At 42.6% G+C, this 18,819-nt stretch overlaps 1 protein-coding gene across 1 annotated transcript; it reads right to left on the bottom strand.

The window, feature by feature from the left end:
* Window positions 1-1,389: 1,389 nt before the first annotated feature.
* Window positions 1,390-6,434, bottom strand: ALG11 (ALG11 alpha-1,2-mannosyltransferase). The gene is made up of 4 exons (XM_084226191.1): window positions 6,364-6,434; window positions 5,196-5,426; window positions 3,581-4,512; window positions 1,390-1,791 (listed from the first exon to the last, which is right to left on the bottom strand). Exons 1-4 carry the CDS (start codon window positions 6,399-6,401, stop codon window positions 1,520-1,522), a joined length of 1,473 nt encoding a protein of 490 aa, XP_084082317.1. The 5' UTR covers window positions 6,402-6,434; the 3' UTR covers window positions 1,390-1,519.
* Window positions 6,435-18,819: the final 12,385 nt, after the last annotated feature.

Genomic DNA, 18,819 nt, shown 5'->3' with positions numbered 1-18,819 from the left:
TGTTGATGCACATGAAAAAGAAGGCTGTCATTCTTTTTCTTTACAGGAAAAAAAATCAGGGTACTTTTTAGATGTCTGAACACTGAAAAATCCTCATCCAGACTGAAATGCTGTTTCATCTATTATTCTTAACTGGACATTATTCTTAACCTGGACATACCTGACAAGTCTTGCTTGAGCAAATTTCTGAATGTGTACTCTGTTTAACCATTTTTGTATCATGTAAGAGAGTCTCCTAGTTTGTGTATTTTATTGTTGTAGATAAATCAACTCCTTAAGAATCTCTTCCAGCTTTTCATAATCAATGTGTACTGCCAGTACAGCTTTGTAATCTACAGTTTCATTACACAGTACTGACCCTATGTAGTAACAGCAGCTGCTCAGGAGTTTTATATAGTAGCAGCAAAATGGTTTATTAATGCCATGAGAATTGTGCATTCCCCAGTTCCTAACAAAACATGTAGGTATGTAGGTTCTTCCAACCGTATTTTTTCCACATAAATTTCATACAATCCAAATGAATCTTAAATAAAGGGAAAACTACAGTCTGTAGTCTGATTTTAGCAGTTTTTTTTCAAAGAATAATTTATTTTGGAAAATATCTTAGAGTCCAACTGTTAACACTGCCAAGTCCACTGCACCACATGTGCCATGTCTTTTAAATACCTCCAGGGATGGTGAGTCCACCCCTTCCCAGGACAGTCCCAATGCTTGACAACTTTTTCCCAGGACAGTCTGTTCCAATGCTTGACAACCTTTTCTATGTTAAAATTTTTCCTAATATCCAATATAAACCTCCCCTGGTGCAACTTGAGGCCATTTCTCCTATCACTTGTTACCTGGGAGAAGAGACTGACCCCCACCTGGTTCCACCCTCCCTCTCAGGCAGGTGTAGAAAGTGGTAAGGTTCCCCCTGAGCCTCCTTTTCTCCAGGCTGAACACCCCCAGCTTTCTCAGATGCTCCTCACAGGACTTGTGCTCCAGACTCTTCCCTAGCTCCACTGCCCTTCTCTGGACACACTCCAGCATCTCAACACCCTTCCTGAACTGAGGGGCCCAAAACATCACTGGATTTGAGGTGCAGCCTCACCAGTGCCAAATACAGGCATACTGTAGATTCTGGGGAAAAAAAAAAATTCTGGGTAGAAGGCCGTAAAACAAAAACGTTGACTTCAAAAGAGAGTCGTGAAACAGGTGAAGGCTGAAAATATTCAATAAATAAAAGAGGTTCCTGATAAATAAAAGAACTTCTTGATGTAGTTGTTACCGAAGCACTATCATGGTTTGTGAATCCAGATGGTTTTTAAGTGCACCAAACTCTCATATAGTTAACATAGAAGCATTTCTTTTCCAGGAAACAAAAAGTCTCTTGTACATAAAACAGACAGCTTGACAGAAAGAAAAACAACCTTTTTAATTGAATGGAACCAAGGGATCATAGCTTAGATATATTTACATGTGCCACACAGTCAAATATAAAAAGTTAATTTTACTCATGTTCATTTTTACTTCTATACGCTTATTTAAATAACGGCTCCACAGATAAGAGGAATGTGTCTTCAAAATGCTGGTCAGAAAACCTGTGCACAGAGCTACGAGCACTTTCTCTGATCTCCAGTCTTTTCTCAGGAGACAAAGAAAAGATGTAAGCCATTGTCTCAGCATAACTCTCCTCGTCCTCTGCCAGGAAGCCTGTAACACGTCCTTCATGGCGTACCACGATGTCCAGTTTGGGGCCACCAGAATTGTGAGCCAGGATAACTGTGCCAGCTGCCATACATTCAACTACTCCTGTAGGAGAGACAAAAAATGCTGATATGAGTTTGCACATCATGTGCTTTGACTTTCTGTAAAACACTGGAAAGTTAAACCAACAGTAAAATTCACTACAGACTGCCATTCCGAATCAGCTGGAAAAAATACAGTGAAAATGGTCCCATAAGAAACACAAATTTAAATTTTTCAGTTCTAAGGACTGAAATGATACTTTCTCTTAAACACATAAAATTGAAATTAGATATCAGATATAACTGGTTAATTTGTGGGTCTTTTAACATACCTGATTTTAAATGTTTGGAAAGATACTGAGAAAAAAGTTGACTATGCACATTCCAAACAGAAAATATTCCAAAGTTCAGTATTTTGCAGATGAACAAATCTTAATAGCTTCTGACAACTCAGCAAGACACTAGTAAAGATTGTTATTTGTATTTTTGATGGAAGAAATTTTAATGAAATGGGAATCAGTAAGCTTTCCTCAGCCAAAAGCTGTGGGATAGGAACAAAGTATAATGTACACAGCGACTTCAATTCCCCTCCATGGTTCCAGAACAGACATCAGAAATACTGATTCTTCTCAGTTCTGATTCGATTATCCCTCAGCTCAATTATTAGTTATCAATTCCCTCAGCTCAAACATTGCCTACTGTAAATAGTGCTCCAAAGTTTTGGAATGTGGTTTTTTTTACACATAAAAAGCCTGTTAGATGAAATTTAAATCCTGCTCAAATTCAAAATCATAGTGTGATTATATCACTTTACAGAAAAAATAACTAAACTGTTTCGTAGGAGAAAAAAAAAAGAGAAGACATAATTTGCAATATTTTGCCATTGCTTCTGAGAGACTTCAGTGTCAATTTTTTTCCTACCAAGCTCCTACATAAACTACTACTCCTGATACTTAACCTGTTTTCTACTGAAGTCTGAAAACAATAACTGCAATTTAGTCACATCATAGCAGAGTATGGCATCCATCTGCTTGGCTACTAACTTATCTGACTGCTGTAGATTTATAACAGATGGGCAAGCTGGCACTCCCTTCAAGGTCAGGACTAATCTAATCCAAATAAACAGAGCCCCATACCTTAATTCTGGGTCCCAGCTCCTCTCTGACATTCTGCTCCATGCTACACCCACCAATTTAAGAGCTACATACATTTGCCTCAGCAGAGATGCCTAATGCAATGAGATGACCAAAGGTACCTGGTGGCATCTACAGAGGGCTTATTTGTACCAGAAGGATCTGTGGGAGACTCACACCCCTGAAACAGCAGGTGGAGCCCCATGACATACCCTGGACCTTTCAATGGCATTTGAGGCAGGTGAAACACAACCAAAATCTCTAACATGGATGTCTACACATGAACTGTCTCTAAGCTCCCCTTGCAGCCAGTGGAGCCACCAAGGCACAATTTAAGGCGTTGGAAGAGAAGCACCTGCAGCCTCTTGAAGCTCTGGAGGGTTGGCAAACCTAACCCAAGGACAACAGGGTGACCCATGACCTTTAAGGGCAACAGCTGGAGGTCAGCAGGACATCCTGGGCAGCACACACTGCACTAGCTCTGTGTTCAGGCGACCAGAGGATGCGCAGAATTAACAGCCTATGACTACAGCACTTCAGCTTGCACTACAGTAGCACCTAGTGGTGCATCATCTGCACCACATCTGCACTGGTCCTGTAGGCTTTAGGGCAGCTACACTGCCTCCAACGGGAACAGGAGCTGGACACCTGCTTGGCAGGCAGACCTCTGTGCTTAGACACCTAGGGACAAGCAGCTGAAGGCTCAGGAAATGTACTGACCGATCCCAAAGTGCTCATTCCACATGGTGTGCAGGCCGATAGTGGCCTCAGCCAGGTGTCTCTTCAGCTCCTCAAAGGGAATGTTAATCCTGAACACCACATCATCACTAACTTCCAGCTCTTCACACAGACGTTTCAGGTTATTTACACGCTCTTCATCTTGCTGGTTTCGACAGCCGCCGATTAAGATCAGCTTCAGTGATGGCTCCTGCCCCACTCTCTTCTCTTTCAGCAATTTAGCAAAGGCTCTGATCTGCAGAGGATGATCTTTTTCAGGCCTGAACTGGCTGACAGAAACAATGGAATATTCACTGGTGCTCTTTTCCACTTCCAGTGGAATATCCAGGAAAGCCTGAACGTCACATGGTGGATACACGACACTAGTGCAAGCCCCAACTCTCCAGAGGGAAAGGATGTGATTCAGTGTCCAAGAGGAATTCACCATGACCACATCACTGCAGGAACCAACCAACCCATACATGAAAGCAAAGAAGTAGTAGTAGACAAGTTTAAATTTGCTGAAGAGAGGGCTGCTTGTAATGAAGGCAGCATTGTTAAACCTGGTATCCTGGTTCCTCACGACAGAGAGCATATCCGTGCTGATAGTGGGATAGTGGACGTAGCATCCAACGCGACAACCTCCCAGGTATTTGAAGAGGGGAATTGTGAAGGCATAACCCATTGAGTCAATATAAATATCAGGAGCACACTTTAGAAGAGCTTCCCAGCCAAGGAACACTGATCCTAAACTTTGTCCCAGCAAAGTGAAGTGAGGATAAAGAGAAGCTTCCACAAGGAAGCGTTTTTCTAGAAATACAAACTTCACAGGATGGATTAACTTAATATTGAATCTTCTAAAAGCGCCTTCTACTATTTCTTCTCCAGTGGCATCTCTATCGCCAGTGTAAACAACACACGTTACATTTTTGTACCTGTAAGAATAAAGAAAAAGAATTTCATATATTCCTCTCTTGATATTTTCAGCAAGAAAGTAAAATACAATCCACTTAAAAGTACTCAGGAAGAATGTGAGAACAAATGTCTGGCCCAGAAATTATTTTAACTAAATAATACTTTTCCTTATACTTCCACAGGTTTCCTCTGATCTGCAGAAAAACATATGGCTGAGAACTTGGGGAATATTTTAATTTGAGTAAAACATAAAAGGAGCTCAGTATTATTCTACAGACTTTAGAAATCCTTGCTCTACATTAGGAGATACCTGTCTAGTGCCCAGCATGAGCAAAACGCAAATGATGGCAGATCAATGTATGTGCCCATGTTAAATCCACTTTAGGTATTAATTTGTTTTGCCTCCTGCACCAAGAGGCAAGTATAAAGATGGAAGTTCCATACCAATAGTGGAAAACTAAGGAGGAAGGAGAGGTTTTCTCAAGGAAAGAAAGGAAAAAAGTGAAAGGTGCCACAGCAAGAGTATCAAAATATAAAGGGATGAAGTAAAGTGCAAGCACATGAAACTTAGATGTAAAATAGAATGTAAGACCAGAAGATTAATGACAAATACTTAAATATGTAAGATGCCAACATATGCATAAAGAATAGCAACAGAAGCTGAGAATGAAATATGGTGTGTTTGATAAACACATATGCTTACTTTTTCTGGAGCGTTCTTATGGCACACCACAAGACTCTCTCCCCTCCACCTCCTGCATTGCAATACGGGTGAAAAAAGGCCACCACCAGTGGCCGCTTCCCATCTCTTCCTGCTGAGCTCAACTGTTTCTTCCTTTGTATCCAGAGCCGTACTCCCCACAGCAGTACCACCAAGCAGATGCACAAAATTCCACTTAGAAATAATGCAGGGAGTAACAATGAGCACAGCAATCTGAAACAAGCCAGAAATTTTAAAATACATAATTGCTTTAAGGAATTACTGTGTTTGGCATTGAGCGAAAAGGACTTGAAAGAAGAGCTACAGGGAGTTTGACAACTTCTTGAGTTCTTTTAATCTCAGAAATCATCACTGTGTATGACTGACAATTACAGAAATGAAATCATTACTCTGCTGTGTTTATCCGAAGATCTCTTTTCCCCCTGCTGTTACCTTGCAATCACTTATTACTGTTTATTCGTGCCCTACATGTGTTATCTATCTCCACGTGCACTTTGTAAAAGTTGCATGCCCTTAGCAACCCGGCAATACACAACCAGCAGAGGGACTTCCAAATGGATTTTTAAAGAGTTTTTCCCCGCCCAATCTCCTGTTTGGCTCGCTCTACTGTGAACTGCTTTGGCGCCGGGTTACTGGGGCCAGGCATCTCCTATTCCAGCCTGCACTTCCCACTCCCCGGAGGCAGGAACAGCGATGCCAGCGGTCCCGAGCAGCCGTGTGCAGTCTCTCTGCGCAGGGAGCCGCTCGCTCTGCTCTCTCGGTCAGGGTCAGGGGTGCTCCCTTGGCTCTGCACCGCCTCCCTGACAGCTCTGCTAACCCTGTAGCGGGAGGTGTCCTGGCCCAGGAGCCTCGCAGGGACAGCGCCGGCTTCCTCCCGCCGTGCCGCTAAGCCCTGCGACAAACAGCGTTTACTCAGCCGCTCCCGTTTACCGAAGGAGCGACCCACGCGTCACGACTGACACATAAGGAAGCGCTTTCATTTTGGGCCGGGAGCGGCGGAAAAGCACATTAACCCATCCGAGCCCGCGGCACAGCGCGGAGCCGGGCAGGGCCCGCTCCGGGGGCCGGAGGAGCGCGGCCGGGCCAGGCCGGGGCCGCCTCCCGCCCGCCCTGCCCGCCGCCAGGACGCGCCGCCCCCGCGCCCCGGTACCTGAGGAGCCCACACAGACACAGCCCTCCCGCCACCATCTTGGGCAGCGCTGCGTCGCCGTCCCGGCGGAAAGGGAGGTTCCCGGCCGGTGGGGCGGGACCAGCCGGGCAGCGGCTCCCGGCTGGCAGCGCCCCGGAGGGGCAGGAGCAGCAGCGCCGCTGCCTTCTCCGGCTGCCTTCTCCTGCTGCCTTCTCCTCCTCTTCCCTTCACCTCCTTCTCCGCCTTCCCTCGCCCTGGCCCCACCCAGCAAACGCAGAGCCCACGGCCCGTGGAAGGCGTGGAGTGCAGTGGGTTGGTGGGAGGGGCCGTGGGGTGCTGCTGGAGGCGTTTTCCCCAGAGGTGCCGGAATGGAGTGGACAGCGGCACATTCCCGGCACGGGGCAGTCAGCCATAACGCTCCTTAGATTGCATTGCGTCCTCCTCAAGTGCCGTCCTCGGATTCCTTGGGCAGGATGGAAGGGAGGGCGCTGTGAGGAGGCGGAGGCCTCCCGGGGACACGGGGCTTCTTGTGTGTCCCACACTCCCCCAGGTTTTGCCTGCGTAAATGCTGGCCCTTCTCGTTGGCCAGGAGAGGATGTCTTCCATGAGCCCGATGTCCGGGCTTTCTGCCCTGCCGTAACCTCCTGCTTGTCAGTGAATCCCTCACTATGGAGAGGGAGCTGCCAGCGCCTGTGTGCAGGTTAATGTGAGGCCGAGGGCAGGGTGTCCAACACAGGCTGCGCCTGGCACCGTCTCCAAAAGGATCCCATGAACACGATCATGAGGACAGTTACCACTGAGGTTATCTCTGTCTTACATGCTTTTTTTGACCTATTTTGTCTTCATTTGAGAGTAGATGCACAGACCAGAGGGTCAGCGTAGCAGTAAGACTGAATGGTGCTGGTTTTTCAAAACACTGCTAATGATGTGTCGGTCCACGTCAAGACTTCATGTTCCTAAAATGTAATCTTTGGAACAACATAAGGAACTCACCCTGATCTCCAGGGTCCTGGGAAGTGTTGGGTAAAACTACCAGACTCTCTAGATCAGGACTCTTTGACAGAACAATCTGAAACATTTCAGATCTCCTGTTACGTTGCTACATGCTTCTTTTCCCCCCACCACATTCTCCATTTTAAAACAGTAAAAGTCTTTATGTGGGAAATTTGATCCAGATAATTCATTCTTCAGTCTCTTGCGGAGTTGAGGCTGTCTAAAATTTGAGGGAGTTTCAAACCTTGTTTCTTTAAACAAGACCTTTCCAGAACCTGTGATCCTTCAGCCTCTTTGAGGTCAGCATGATCTAATTCATGTTCTAGTCACTTGTGCGTTTTGAGGTCTTGTAGTCACTTGTGCGTTTTGAGGTCCCTAACATCTTGAGGTGTTAGGGATGTTTGTGAAAGTCATCCTGTGTCTTCTGCATGAGAAGAGTGCAGGTTGGAAGATGATGAATTAATTTATGTGGCCACTGCTATAACCAGAAGCAGAGAGACAAAGGCTCTGCTCTAATGGGAGTGAGAAAGTCCAGCTTAAATGATGGCTATTTGGTTCTGACCTGCCTGGATTGAGTTTTCCATTTAGGAAGACAGCTTGGGGGGTGAAACTGGAAATGTGGAAACTCAGAAATTTATTGGCTGTTTTACTGATGTTTTTATTTAAATATTTTGACTGTCCAAAGTACCACTGACTGTAGGTTTTAGCAGGATGTCTCTATGTAAGCAGGTAATTTGGAAGAGGTCTGTGGGATGTCCAGCAAGTGTGGCCTAACATTTCATTTCTGAACCAACAGCTCTCATAAAGAGGATGCAACAGGTATTGGTTTCTGCCCCTTAATCTTTTTCCTCTTCTCTGACAGAGCAGTTGCCTTAAAAGCAGGTGGAATGTTTACAGAATAAAGCTCTGCTGGATTTACATCTCTGAACTCAAAACACCTTTCTTTCTTCAACATTTGAAGATTATTGTCAGAGTTCAGAGGAGGCGGCAAGTGATTCTAGGGAACAGAAATCCAGACTATTTTAGGTGATGAAATTTATGCTTCTCCCCACTCCTTGGAAAGGAGTCCGTGGTCACTCCCTTGGAAGGTATGAATCTTACACCAAGTCTTCAAGAAGCTGAAGGACAGCAGGTCACAGCCTGCTTAATTAAGATCACAGTCTTAATTAATATGAGACTTAAGTAATAATGGTCAAGAGTTCCTGGAAGCAAGAAGACTAATTAATGAGGGAGATACCTACATACCTGGGTTTTGAGTTTCACTTGCTCGTTTAGGAAGAATTCTTCATGATGGTGGGAATGTCAAATAGTTTTCTCACCTCTAATAATTTATGATTCATGGAATCCCAGAATGTCTGAGGTGGGGAGGAATTGGTGGGATGGATGCAGCCTGAGAGTTGTGGTCAAAGGCTCAAGTCTAGGTGCTGCACCTGGATTGGGGTAATCCCAGACATGAGGACAGAGTAGAGAAACTCATTGAGAGAAGCCCTGCAGAGAATGACTTAGGAGTTCTCATGGACAAAAAGCTGGAGAGGAGCTGGCAATGTGCAATTGCAGTGCAGAAGGTCAAAAGCATCCTGGGCAGCATCAAAAACACTGTGTCCAGCAGAGCGAGGGAGGGAATTCTGCTGCTCTGCTCTGCTCTGCTCTGCTCTGGTGAGACCCCACTTGGAATGCTGCATCCTGCTCTGGGGTCTTCAACACAGAAGAGACAGGGACCTGTTGGAGCAAATCCAGTGGAGGGCCATGAAGATGGTCAGAGGTTTGGAACATCTCCGCTCTGAAGACAGGCTAAGAATGTTGGGGCTGTTCAGGCTGAAGAAGAGAAGAATCCAGGGAGACCTCATTGCAGCCTTCCAGCACTTAAAGAGAGCTTATAAAAAAAGAGGGAGGTTGACTTTTTACATGGACAGATGTAAATAGGACAAGGGGAAACAGTTTTAAATTAAAAGAGGAGAGATTCAGATTACATGTTAGGAAGAAATTCTTTACTGTGAGCGTGCAACAGGCTACCCAGAGAAGTTCTGGGTTTCCCATCCCTGGAAGTGTTCAAGGCCAGGTTGGATAGGGCCCTGACCAACCTGATCTAGTGGGTAGCATCCTTGACCACAGTAGAGGGGTTGGAGCTAAATGATCTTTAATGCCCTTCCAAGCCAAACCTGTGGCCTCTGGAGGCCATCTTCTCCAGTCCTCCTACCCAAAGTGATTACCTAGAGCAGATTGTCTAGGACTGAGACCAGATGAATTTTGAATACCTCCAAGGATGGACACTGCACAACCTCCCTGTGTAACCTGTGCCAGTGCTTGGTCACCCTCACAACAAAGAAGTGTTTCCTGATGTTCAGAGGGAACTTTCCATGTTTCAGTTTGTGCCCATCGCCTCTGGTCCTGTCACTGAATCCCAGTGAAAAGAGCCTAGCTCCTCTTTTCACCCTCCCGTCACACACTGAAGGCCTTGTCAAGCTTTGGCAAGGCTTGAACAATCCCAGTTCCCTCAGCCTTTTCTCACAGAAAAATTGTCCCACGCTCTTAATCATCTTGTTTCTTTTTTTTTCTTAGTCCCTCTAGTGGTAATTAAAAATAGATGTATTAATACTGTCAAAGTTCTTTTGTTACCTTTTCATTATTCGCAGAGTTTTCAGCTGCTGATGTGAGCAGTATAAAACCTGTGTGCTGACAGACTAGCAGACTGCAAAGCTTACCTTTAATGTATGAACATCCAACACAGGCTAATTAATTGAGTCATCGACACTTCACGACTTCTCCACGTTCATTCATATGTAGCAGAAGATATTGCATGCATGCATTTAGGGTACTGACAAGAACTTTAGCAGGAGCAGTGATGCTCCCACTCCAGCAGTGACAATGCTATTCAAAACCTTGTCTGTAGAAACTGCACAAGGCTGACATGTCAGCAAAAGTAAACTAACCTTGTTATGAAGTCAGTTTTGTTTTCACTTCCCAGAGATGTACCAAGTTTTTAATCTTTTGTTGCCTATGTAAGCTTTTTTGGTCCTGTTTTAATTGCTTTCCTTATTAAGCTCCTTGCTCTAAAGAAAGCCCATGGAAACGGGCCTTTTAAAGTGAAGAGTATTTAAATAAGTAGCAGAATCCGCTCACTGTGTTCTCCCCATGCCTGCAACGCATTTGAGACAGTTTTAAAGTATATTTTTGTAACTCTCATTCTTGCTGAGTAGTCCATGTAGGAGTGACTTAGTAAGAAAAAAACGCTGGCAAGTAATAATAGAAAAAACTGGATTAATATTGTGCAAGGATATTCATATGACAGTCATGTGGTCTCTTATACTTTTTTGTACAGTTAGTTACTTTCAGAAATATTCACTGTGTGGCACCAAGTCTCTTGTTCAGGGCTGCTGTCTGAGCTGTGAAAATGCCTGGGACTGTTTTTAGTAAGCGGAATCTCAGATCATTCATATACAGAGTAAGTTTTCTCACTTTCCTATGTGTCTCATGATAAGCTGTTGATCATTACAGTACATTTACTCTTCATTGTATAGTAACAGGAGCCGAAATAAAGTTGCACCAGTTCTATGCTAAATATTTGTGAAGCGAAACCTAAGCATTGGTAAGAAATTGTGGCATTGATATACCTAGGGAAAAACACTATGGGGTTGTTTTTACTGATATTTTGTAATATTGAAGTCGTTAAATATAAGCAATTCTAGTAATTTTTTTTTCGCTGTCATTCTTAATTCTGAGTTACATGTTCTAGGGCATAGGTGTTCATGCCATGTATCTGTAAGCAAAAAGCAGTTTTTTTGGCAGAAGCAATGAAGAATTAAGCAGCTTGGATCTACAAATTATATTTGCAGGAGAGCCCATAAAACACATTTATTTGTATCACCAGGCAATTTATACAGGTTGAACCCATATATTTTGATTAACAGAAGATTATTTGCACACAAATTGTCCCTGTTGGGTAAGGACCATGAAGGAAAACAAATCAGTTCCTGTAGATTGTGACAGTGTTTAAACTCCCATGAATTTTAAACACCTGCCATTTTTTAGGGTGACTGAAGGAAATGTTTTCAAGCAACTTGGAGCACTGGCAGAAATGAGATGGCAAATGATGTACCCCTAATGATGACATCACTGAGCTTGCAAAGAGCATTTGGACTCATCTTGTCACAGCTTTTTCAGGTGGAAGCTTTTAATTCCTGAGGGACTAGGGACCATTTTTGAGGGTCTCTGATAGCAGACCGAAGCCATTTTTGCTTTTCATTCTCCTTTCTGCAGATAGATAGTAATATATCTGTAGCCATCTGCACCTAATTTGAAAATGAAAGGGATCATGAATACCCCCTCTTTCACCCTCATACCTTAACGCCTGCTCAGATCAACTATGAAAGTCCTCAGGGAGCTGTAAAACTTTACTGGGAATTTTTTTACTGAGTGAGGTGCTTCCCTTTTCAAACTTTAAAAGGTTCACATAACCTGTTCACTCCACTGGCTTGTTCAAAGTGCATTTTGCCACATGTGTTTGTGTGTGCCTCTCTGCCTGTTTCAGGAAGCAAGGAAGAGTGCTATTCAAATGAAAATCCAAGTTGTTTCACATGGAGCCAGCATGAAGCAGGATTTGCATTCTGTGCTCGTGTCTGGCTCCTTGGCACTGATTAGGAAGGAGAAAGGAGCCAGAAACTGCCTGCAGAGCAGGACAGAAGGGAGTTGGAGGAGGCTGTTTGGCTAGTCCAGGCATGAGAGTTGTGGATACTGTGCCTCATCACCTCCTCTGACTTATTTCTATTCCAAGGATGAAGAAGGCTTGAAAGGTTGGTCATTTTCCCATAAAATAGATTCAGTCAAAGATTCTCTTTCAGGGGGCAAACCAGGGCTGCTTAAATGTAGTTCCCTGCTGTACTACCTTTTCTTTCAATAAGCAGAGGTACCAGGAGGGAATGGTAAATGAATCAAGCCTGAATTTCCATGGCTAACATCTATGCTTTCCAGGAATTGAGTTAATAAATCTCAGATGGTTGCTCAGCAACTCCCACGGTTGGTACCCTCTTTTATGCTGAGCTGTGGAATGCACTGGTTTGGCTAAATGTGTCCTTGGAAGAAACCTTCTTTGCCTAGAGAACAGACTGACATGACCTCTGGAAATGAGATTATTGCTGAGAGCTGAAAAACTCAGTTTCAGAGTTAGAAAGCTTTTTTGTTTTTTCCTTTTCTCACAGCCTCAGGCTCCCAGGAACTCTTTCTTTAGGAGTCAGATGTCTCCAGTTTCCCCTGTGTCCTCATGCAATAAATAAATGAATGCTGTTTTTACAGGGAGTTTGAGTCTTGATGAGCCAGTGTGTATGTCCCAGGAAACAGCCTGAGACATGTCTGCATTTAAAACCAGGATTTTAACTGTATTTCAATCCAGGTGTAAATATTTCAGATATTTAATTTATTTATTATTTATTTATAATACAGTATTTTTATACTTGTAAAAGAAGTAATACTTGTAAAAGAAAGAGGCTTACTCTGTATTGCCATTTCCCTTAGATGTTCTTCAAAGCAACTGTTTGTATGGAAGAGATTGCATAAAATTAGCAGCAGTTTCCTGTGTTGATACTTTCATCCCTGACTGTGGCTTTAGTTTTGACATTTGTACCTGAATTCTTACTGAATTAGTGTAGGCTGCCAGTGACATTATTCAGTAGGGAATTATCAGGTGTTCCAGCAGAAGAAGCCAAACAAACACAAAATAAAAAAAAAACAATGACAGCAAATACATTTTCATTATTATTTTTTCTTTCTCTTCTTAGCTCTGCAGTGAATCAGTATGTCTCTATCCAGATGAGTCCTACTTAACTTTCATGGTTATTTGATGTTTTTTTCCACTGATAGAAACTGTCTCTTGCTGAGAGTTAACTGTAAGTTTATGGGAGATATTAGACCCGGACAGGGCACTGTTGTATAGTTCTTAGCCCTAAATAGCAAATAATTGACAGGACTTTTGTAGAAATTTAAGTTAGCTAAACAGCAGCTCACATATGTTACAATTTTGAACTCTGACAACTGGAAACAGAAAAGCCTCTACTCCATGTTCTCAGCAGAGTTTCCCCTTCTCGCTTCTTGCCTGCTGTGGCAGAGGAGATCAGCCAGAGAGCTGGCACATCTTCCCTCACTAAATTGGGAAGAAAAATGCACATAAGGGCAGCCCTGTATTTGGGGAGGCCCTGGCTGCTGCCCCTCGTGTCCCTTCAGTCCCACCATGAGTGTGGTGGTGCTGAGCTCGGAGACCTGTGAGCAGTGCAGTGGTTTGCTCGCTCGTGGAAAGACAGTCACCTTGTCTTGGCAGCACGTGGCACAGTCCAAAAGGGCAGGAGGTGGAAGGCAGGTGAGAAGGGCTCTCATGCCAGCCTAGTGGGGCTGTACCTGAGCCCTGTGACACAGGGTCACCTGAGAGATTGTGCTCTCTGCAAGAGTGCCACCACAGAGAGGGCTCTAACACCATCTTGCCTTTTTCTACCCAATAATTGCAACCAGTCCACAGAGAAACCAAGGGGAAAGGGAAGTAAAATAACCAAACAAAAAGCAGAAACCCTTCTTCCCAGACAGAATTTTGCCTGGACCACCGAGAAAGCAGACAAGACTTTGCTCACGGCACTGTGTTGGGGGAGTCCAGGTGCTGTGGTGAGGAGTGCAACTTTCAAGCTTACTTAGGGATTTGGGAGTTTCTGGAAACTCCTCTCTGTGAATGTAGGTGGTTCCTGCCAGTCTGAGGTAAAAAGAAATAATTGTTAAGAGAAACTGAATTTGGTCTTGCCTTTACATATCTAGCCTGCCCTAACAAAGACAGTATGTTTGTATTTTAGATGTGGCATCTGTATTGCAAACACAAGATACTGTTTTGTCTTTTTTTTTCTTTAATTCAGAGGCTGAGCAGTTGACTGGCCATAGAACCTGAAACACAAGCTTAAATCAGAGTTACCAGTTTCTGGGTTTGTGCTTTGTTTGTTTTTATATTGTTTTGTTTGTTTGTTTGTTTTCTTTTTTGTATAGTTTACAAATATGATGTGCTTTATGGTGTTTGCATAGTCCCAGGTGCCTCATTGTATTAGTTTGCCTGCTACAGGGTTAATGGCTGCTTACTTTGGGAAAAAAAAATTTAAAAAATCAATCCTCTTATTTACTAAAATCACAATTCAGAGACTTATCACTATAGAATCAAAGTAAGTGAGAGATCTTTTTTAAATGCTACAACAAATACTGAGAAATTTACAAATTTTATGCAGAAGTAGCACTAATTTTTTATTATTTCTAAATGTGGACAGCAAATATTAATTTACAAGTAATAGCTCTCTCTGTTTTCTCAAATGAGCCTTTTAAAACAGTTACTTTTGTAATATTACTCATTCTCAAGTTGTATTTTAAATATTGCAGTTAGAATTGGTAAAATGCAGGTCCCTTTTCTCTGCATGGAATTCTAAAAGGCTTTTGCAAAAGCTTAATGAGACAAAACCAGCTTTGAACAAGAGCAAATCATGGACAAGATCAAAAAAATTAAGCTGGAAACACAGAAGTAAAAATCCTGGGTTTGTTGTGGCACTCTGGCCTCACAAGTTCTGCCAGACTTCTGAATTTGCTTGGTACATAAGCAGTAGTAAAATCTTGACTCCAGTTAATTCATGCAGATTGCAATTGTTCTTTGCACTTAAACCTTGACCCAAAAGGTGTGCCTTTTTGTGTGATAATAAGATCAGCCTTATGGCTTCCAGGTCTTGAAAACAAATTTCTGCAGTATAAACAGATAACAGAAATTATCATAATGAAACCAACACTTCTAAAAGCAGACAAAGTACCAAGTCCACACAATTTGTGATCCTATGAAAGGCTGTGCAATGAAAAAGATCAGTACGCGTTTTGGGGCCCTATTACAAACAAGGGACTTCGTTGAGTTTTGCTGGTTTCGAGCAAACAAACCTTTTTTAAATATTTGGAGAAGATTGAGTCTGCTTCCTGAAAAACTGAAGCCAAAGTCTGAGCAGATTTGATTTGAAATTAGGTCATCAACTCTTAAGCAATTTTAGTCATAGCAGGTAGGAATTTGTTTCCTTGTATTTCAGATTTCTGTAGTTTCCTTTTTTCCTTATAATGTGAGAAATAATGATCATGATTCTTCATCTGTTAAAAGAAATATCTATCCTATTTATGCTATACAAACACTTGTGTATCTGGTTGCTGCCAGTTTTCTTATGACTGTGGCCAAAGAGTTCTTTCTGATTTTGTGGCTCAAAACTAAGTGCAAATGTAGGTAAAGAGACAGTTTTGTTGCTTCTTCAATAAAAATGAGGTATGGCCCTTTTTTGTGTTCAGTAAGAAGTATGTCAGTTAGGAGAATAAAGGACATAGTTCTGTACCATGAATATGACCAAGCTTCCACTGAACTTTCGGGTGTGACTGATTGATTCATGGGGGAAATGGGAGGCATGAGTTGCTTAGTACGACTGAAAAATGATTGTGGAGCAAGCACAGGGATTTGTTTGAAGAGAAAGTGGATACCTTTACTAACTACTTCCCTTTTCATATAAAGAGGGCCCTGACAGAGAAGAAATAGTTGTTTCACACAAGGGCTGGGTGTTTCCCAGGTTCACTCTCAAGCAATGTTTAAGCAATTTGTTGATACCTGTGAGTTGCCAGCACTGTTGTTTGTGATATTACTATGAGTTTTTGCTTTACTTCCCCCTTCTCCTTTTTTTTTTTTAAACTAAATGCTCCATTTCCTGCAGTTGAATTGTATATGTTAAAACCAAATACAATCTAACTCTGCTAAGATTGGGAAAGGGGGGAGGAATTAAAACATTTTAGCTGACTCCATCCTGAAGACAAATTAGGAATCACTCAAAATACTGTCAAATATGGAATGACTTGTGGTTTAGCCTCATATTGTTTGTGTGCTTCATTGTATTTTGGTGATGATTGTATGATTGAATTTTGTGATGATTGCATGATTGTATTTTGGTGGTTTAAAATGATGTCTGAAGAGGAGAGCAAGAAAATTATTAACATTCAAAGGCAGACTGGATTTCCAGGGTGATGTATTAATACCAATACATCCCTCTTTGTGCTGACATGAAATGCACATAACTGAACTCTTGTCTGTCTGATGGATTGTTGCCTTAAGAGTAAGGCTAACTTTCCTGTTGCGTTAAGAGGAAGGAGATTTGGCACAAAATAACCCCCTTTCAGTCCAGCTGGATTTCAGGTATCACAGGGACTTGGGACAGCTGAGTGATAGGCAATTCAGCTCTAAGCATCAGAAATGCAGAGCCAATGTGGCTCTGCAAGTCCAGGAGTGCTCAGTGAGGAGCATTGTGGCTCACCGTAAGTCTGGTTGTGCACAATGAGCTTTTGCAGCCAGATCTGAAGTCCGGTGGCGTTCAATAACTCTCATGGCCAAGTACAAGATAGTGTCATTTATTGAGCAGCAGAAATGCAGATTGTTACTGAATTGCTGGTGATAAATACACCATCTGAGAAGCATGTGTGAATACACAAAATATGAATAATACAGCTGGTGACAAAGACATTAAATTGACAAATGGCTCTATAGGGCTAAAGTATGGTCACAAATACAAGATTGCTTTTTAAATTTCCCAAAGAAGGACTCAGTATAGCTGAGTGTTCGAATCCTACTTCTTAGGTTTTCACGGAGGTGGAGTCTCCTTTAGCCTCCTGCCCCACATATTGTTTTCTTTGAGGATGGGCAAAAAGGGAAAAATTAAAGTTGATGTCATTCCATGTTTAAAGCAGGTTTTAGTCCGTTAGCATGTGCAGAGGCATGAAAAGTTATACGTATTTTGAATTAGTGAAGCAAAGGTCAACTTTTACTTACCATTTGGGTCATTCCTGTGGCTTAGTTCCTGTTAGCTGCACTGTCTGAAACAGGGCATGGCCACAACACCTCTGTGCTGCTCCACCCTTTGTTTCATGCCTCTCTTAGAGTCATGCACCAAGCTCCTGCAGTGTTTCTGCTCCTCAGGTGTGCCTGGTTCACTTTGTGCCTGGTGAACTATAGCCAACGCATGTGCTCCTTCTCACTGAACTTTGCTTTTCATTCTTTTTCCCCACACAGATTAAAGAAATATGACCCCCTAACATCCCAGTCACCATTTTTTTCCTTCAGCCCAAGCATCTCATCTTTCAAGGCATTGTTAAGACTATTTAAGATGCTTTCTTTGGTTACAGAAGCAGAGGGATTAGATGCAGGCCAGGGCATCCTATAAAGCCAAGGATGAATGCACCTGGGAAACAAAATTTATATAAGAACACATTGTTCTTGTATGTTTATCATGTAGTCTGATAATGCAAGTAAAATAAAGGGGAAAACCCATGTTTGATCAGCTTTGAGCCTTTAAATCAAAGGGATTAAATTTTCTTGGAATGTCCTGTGTTTTCTGACTTGAAAATGCAAACACCGTTGCCAAACACTAGCAGAAAGCTGCGAAGGCAGCAGGCATGTTTTTTATTTGCCATCTGAATTTCATACTACCAAGCCAGAATGATTCCTCCTGCTGAAAATCCTAAGCTCTGTCATGTCTACCTTTAAATCAGAGTGGTACTGCTATCAGATGAGAAGGGCAATATTGCCTTTTCTACTTCAGCCTAAAGTAAAATGTTCACCCTCACTATGCAGCTGACACAATTAGCTTAGACTCTAAAGGGGCAATTAATTGAGATAGAATGGAGAAGATAATTTGGAAACCAGTAGCAGTCTGTTGGAGTGCAGCAGCAGCCAATCACAGAGGTTAATTCCAAGCATCTGCCTCACTTCCATGGCAGACATTGTCAGCCTTGAGATGCCAATACTGGACCCCTTCCTAAAGTGTCTCCTGAACCATAAGAGAGTTGTGCAGTGATTGAGCTGGGGCAGAACCTCTGAGCTTTCAGTGCTGTGTATTAATGTAAATAGGAATTACTTAGTGTTAAAAGATTCTCGGTGGTTTCTGCTTTGTGACTGGTGCCTCTTCTCCAAGAGCTGCTCAAGACTCTGTCAGCTGCACAGGTTTCTTTTGCCCCTGCTCTGCTCCAGCCCACAGCTAAATTAGGTACTTAAAATGGTTAAAATTTATCTTGTGTCCCTTTTGTCTAAAGAACTATAGCAAGCTTTTTTTTTTTTTTCCTCAGCCAAATCCTTCTTTTTAATGTGGATAAATATCTTGTAAACTGAATGTTCTTAAAGCACAACTTCATGTGTTCTCAATCTCCAAATCAGTATTCAGGACTCTGCTGAAAGCAAAGGTCTGTGGGCCACTAAGCAAGAATTTCTCTCCATGCTATTAGAAACAGATTTTTATCTTAGGGTTGCTCAGAAGTTGGGGGGGGGGGGGGGGTGGAAATGGTGATTGAGGGGAATTGGAGAGAAGATACTTATTTAGTATCTTGTAATTCTATCAGTCTAAGCTGAGCTTTGTTGGTGAACCTGAAATGAAGGGAAAAAAACCCTAAGGTTTTTTTACATTATTTTTCGTGACA

The sequence above is a fragment of the Fringilla coelebs genome, assembly GCF_963513975.1.
Source record: "Fringilla coelebs genome assembly, chromosome: 2".
Taxonomy (NCBI): domain Eukaryota; kingdom Metazoa; phylum Chordata; class Aves; order Passeriformes; family Fringillidae; genus Fringilla; species Fringilla coelebs.
Note: the sequence above shows the minus strand (reverse complement) of the source record. Positions and strands in the feature narration are given on the sequence as shown.

Excerpts from the sequence above, each read along its gene's own strand:
- ALG11 (XM_084226191.1), bottom strand. The coding sequence starts at position 6,401 with ATGGTGGCGGGAGGGCTGTGTCTGTGTGGGCTCCTCAG. Across the intron at positions 4,513-5,195 it reads ATAAGAACGCTCCAGAAAAA|GTACAAAAATGTAACGTGTG; the intron begins GTAAGCATATGT and ends TTATTCTTACAG. Across the intron at positions 1,792-3,580 it reads GAATGAGCACTTTGGGATCG|GAGTAGTTGAATGTATGGCA; the intron begins GTCAGTACATTT and ends TCTCTCCTACAG.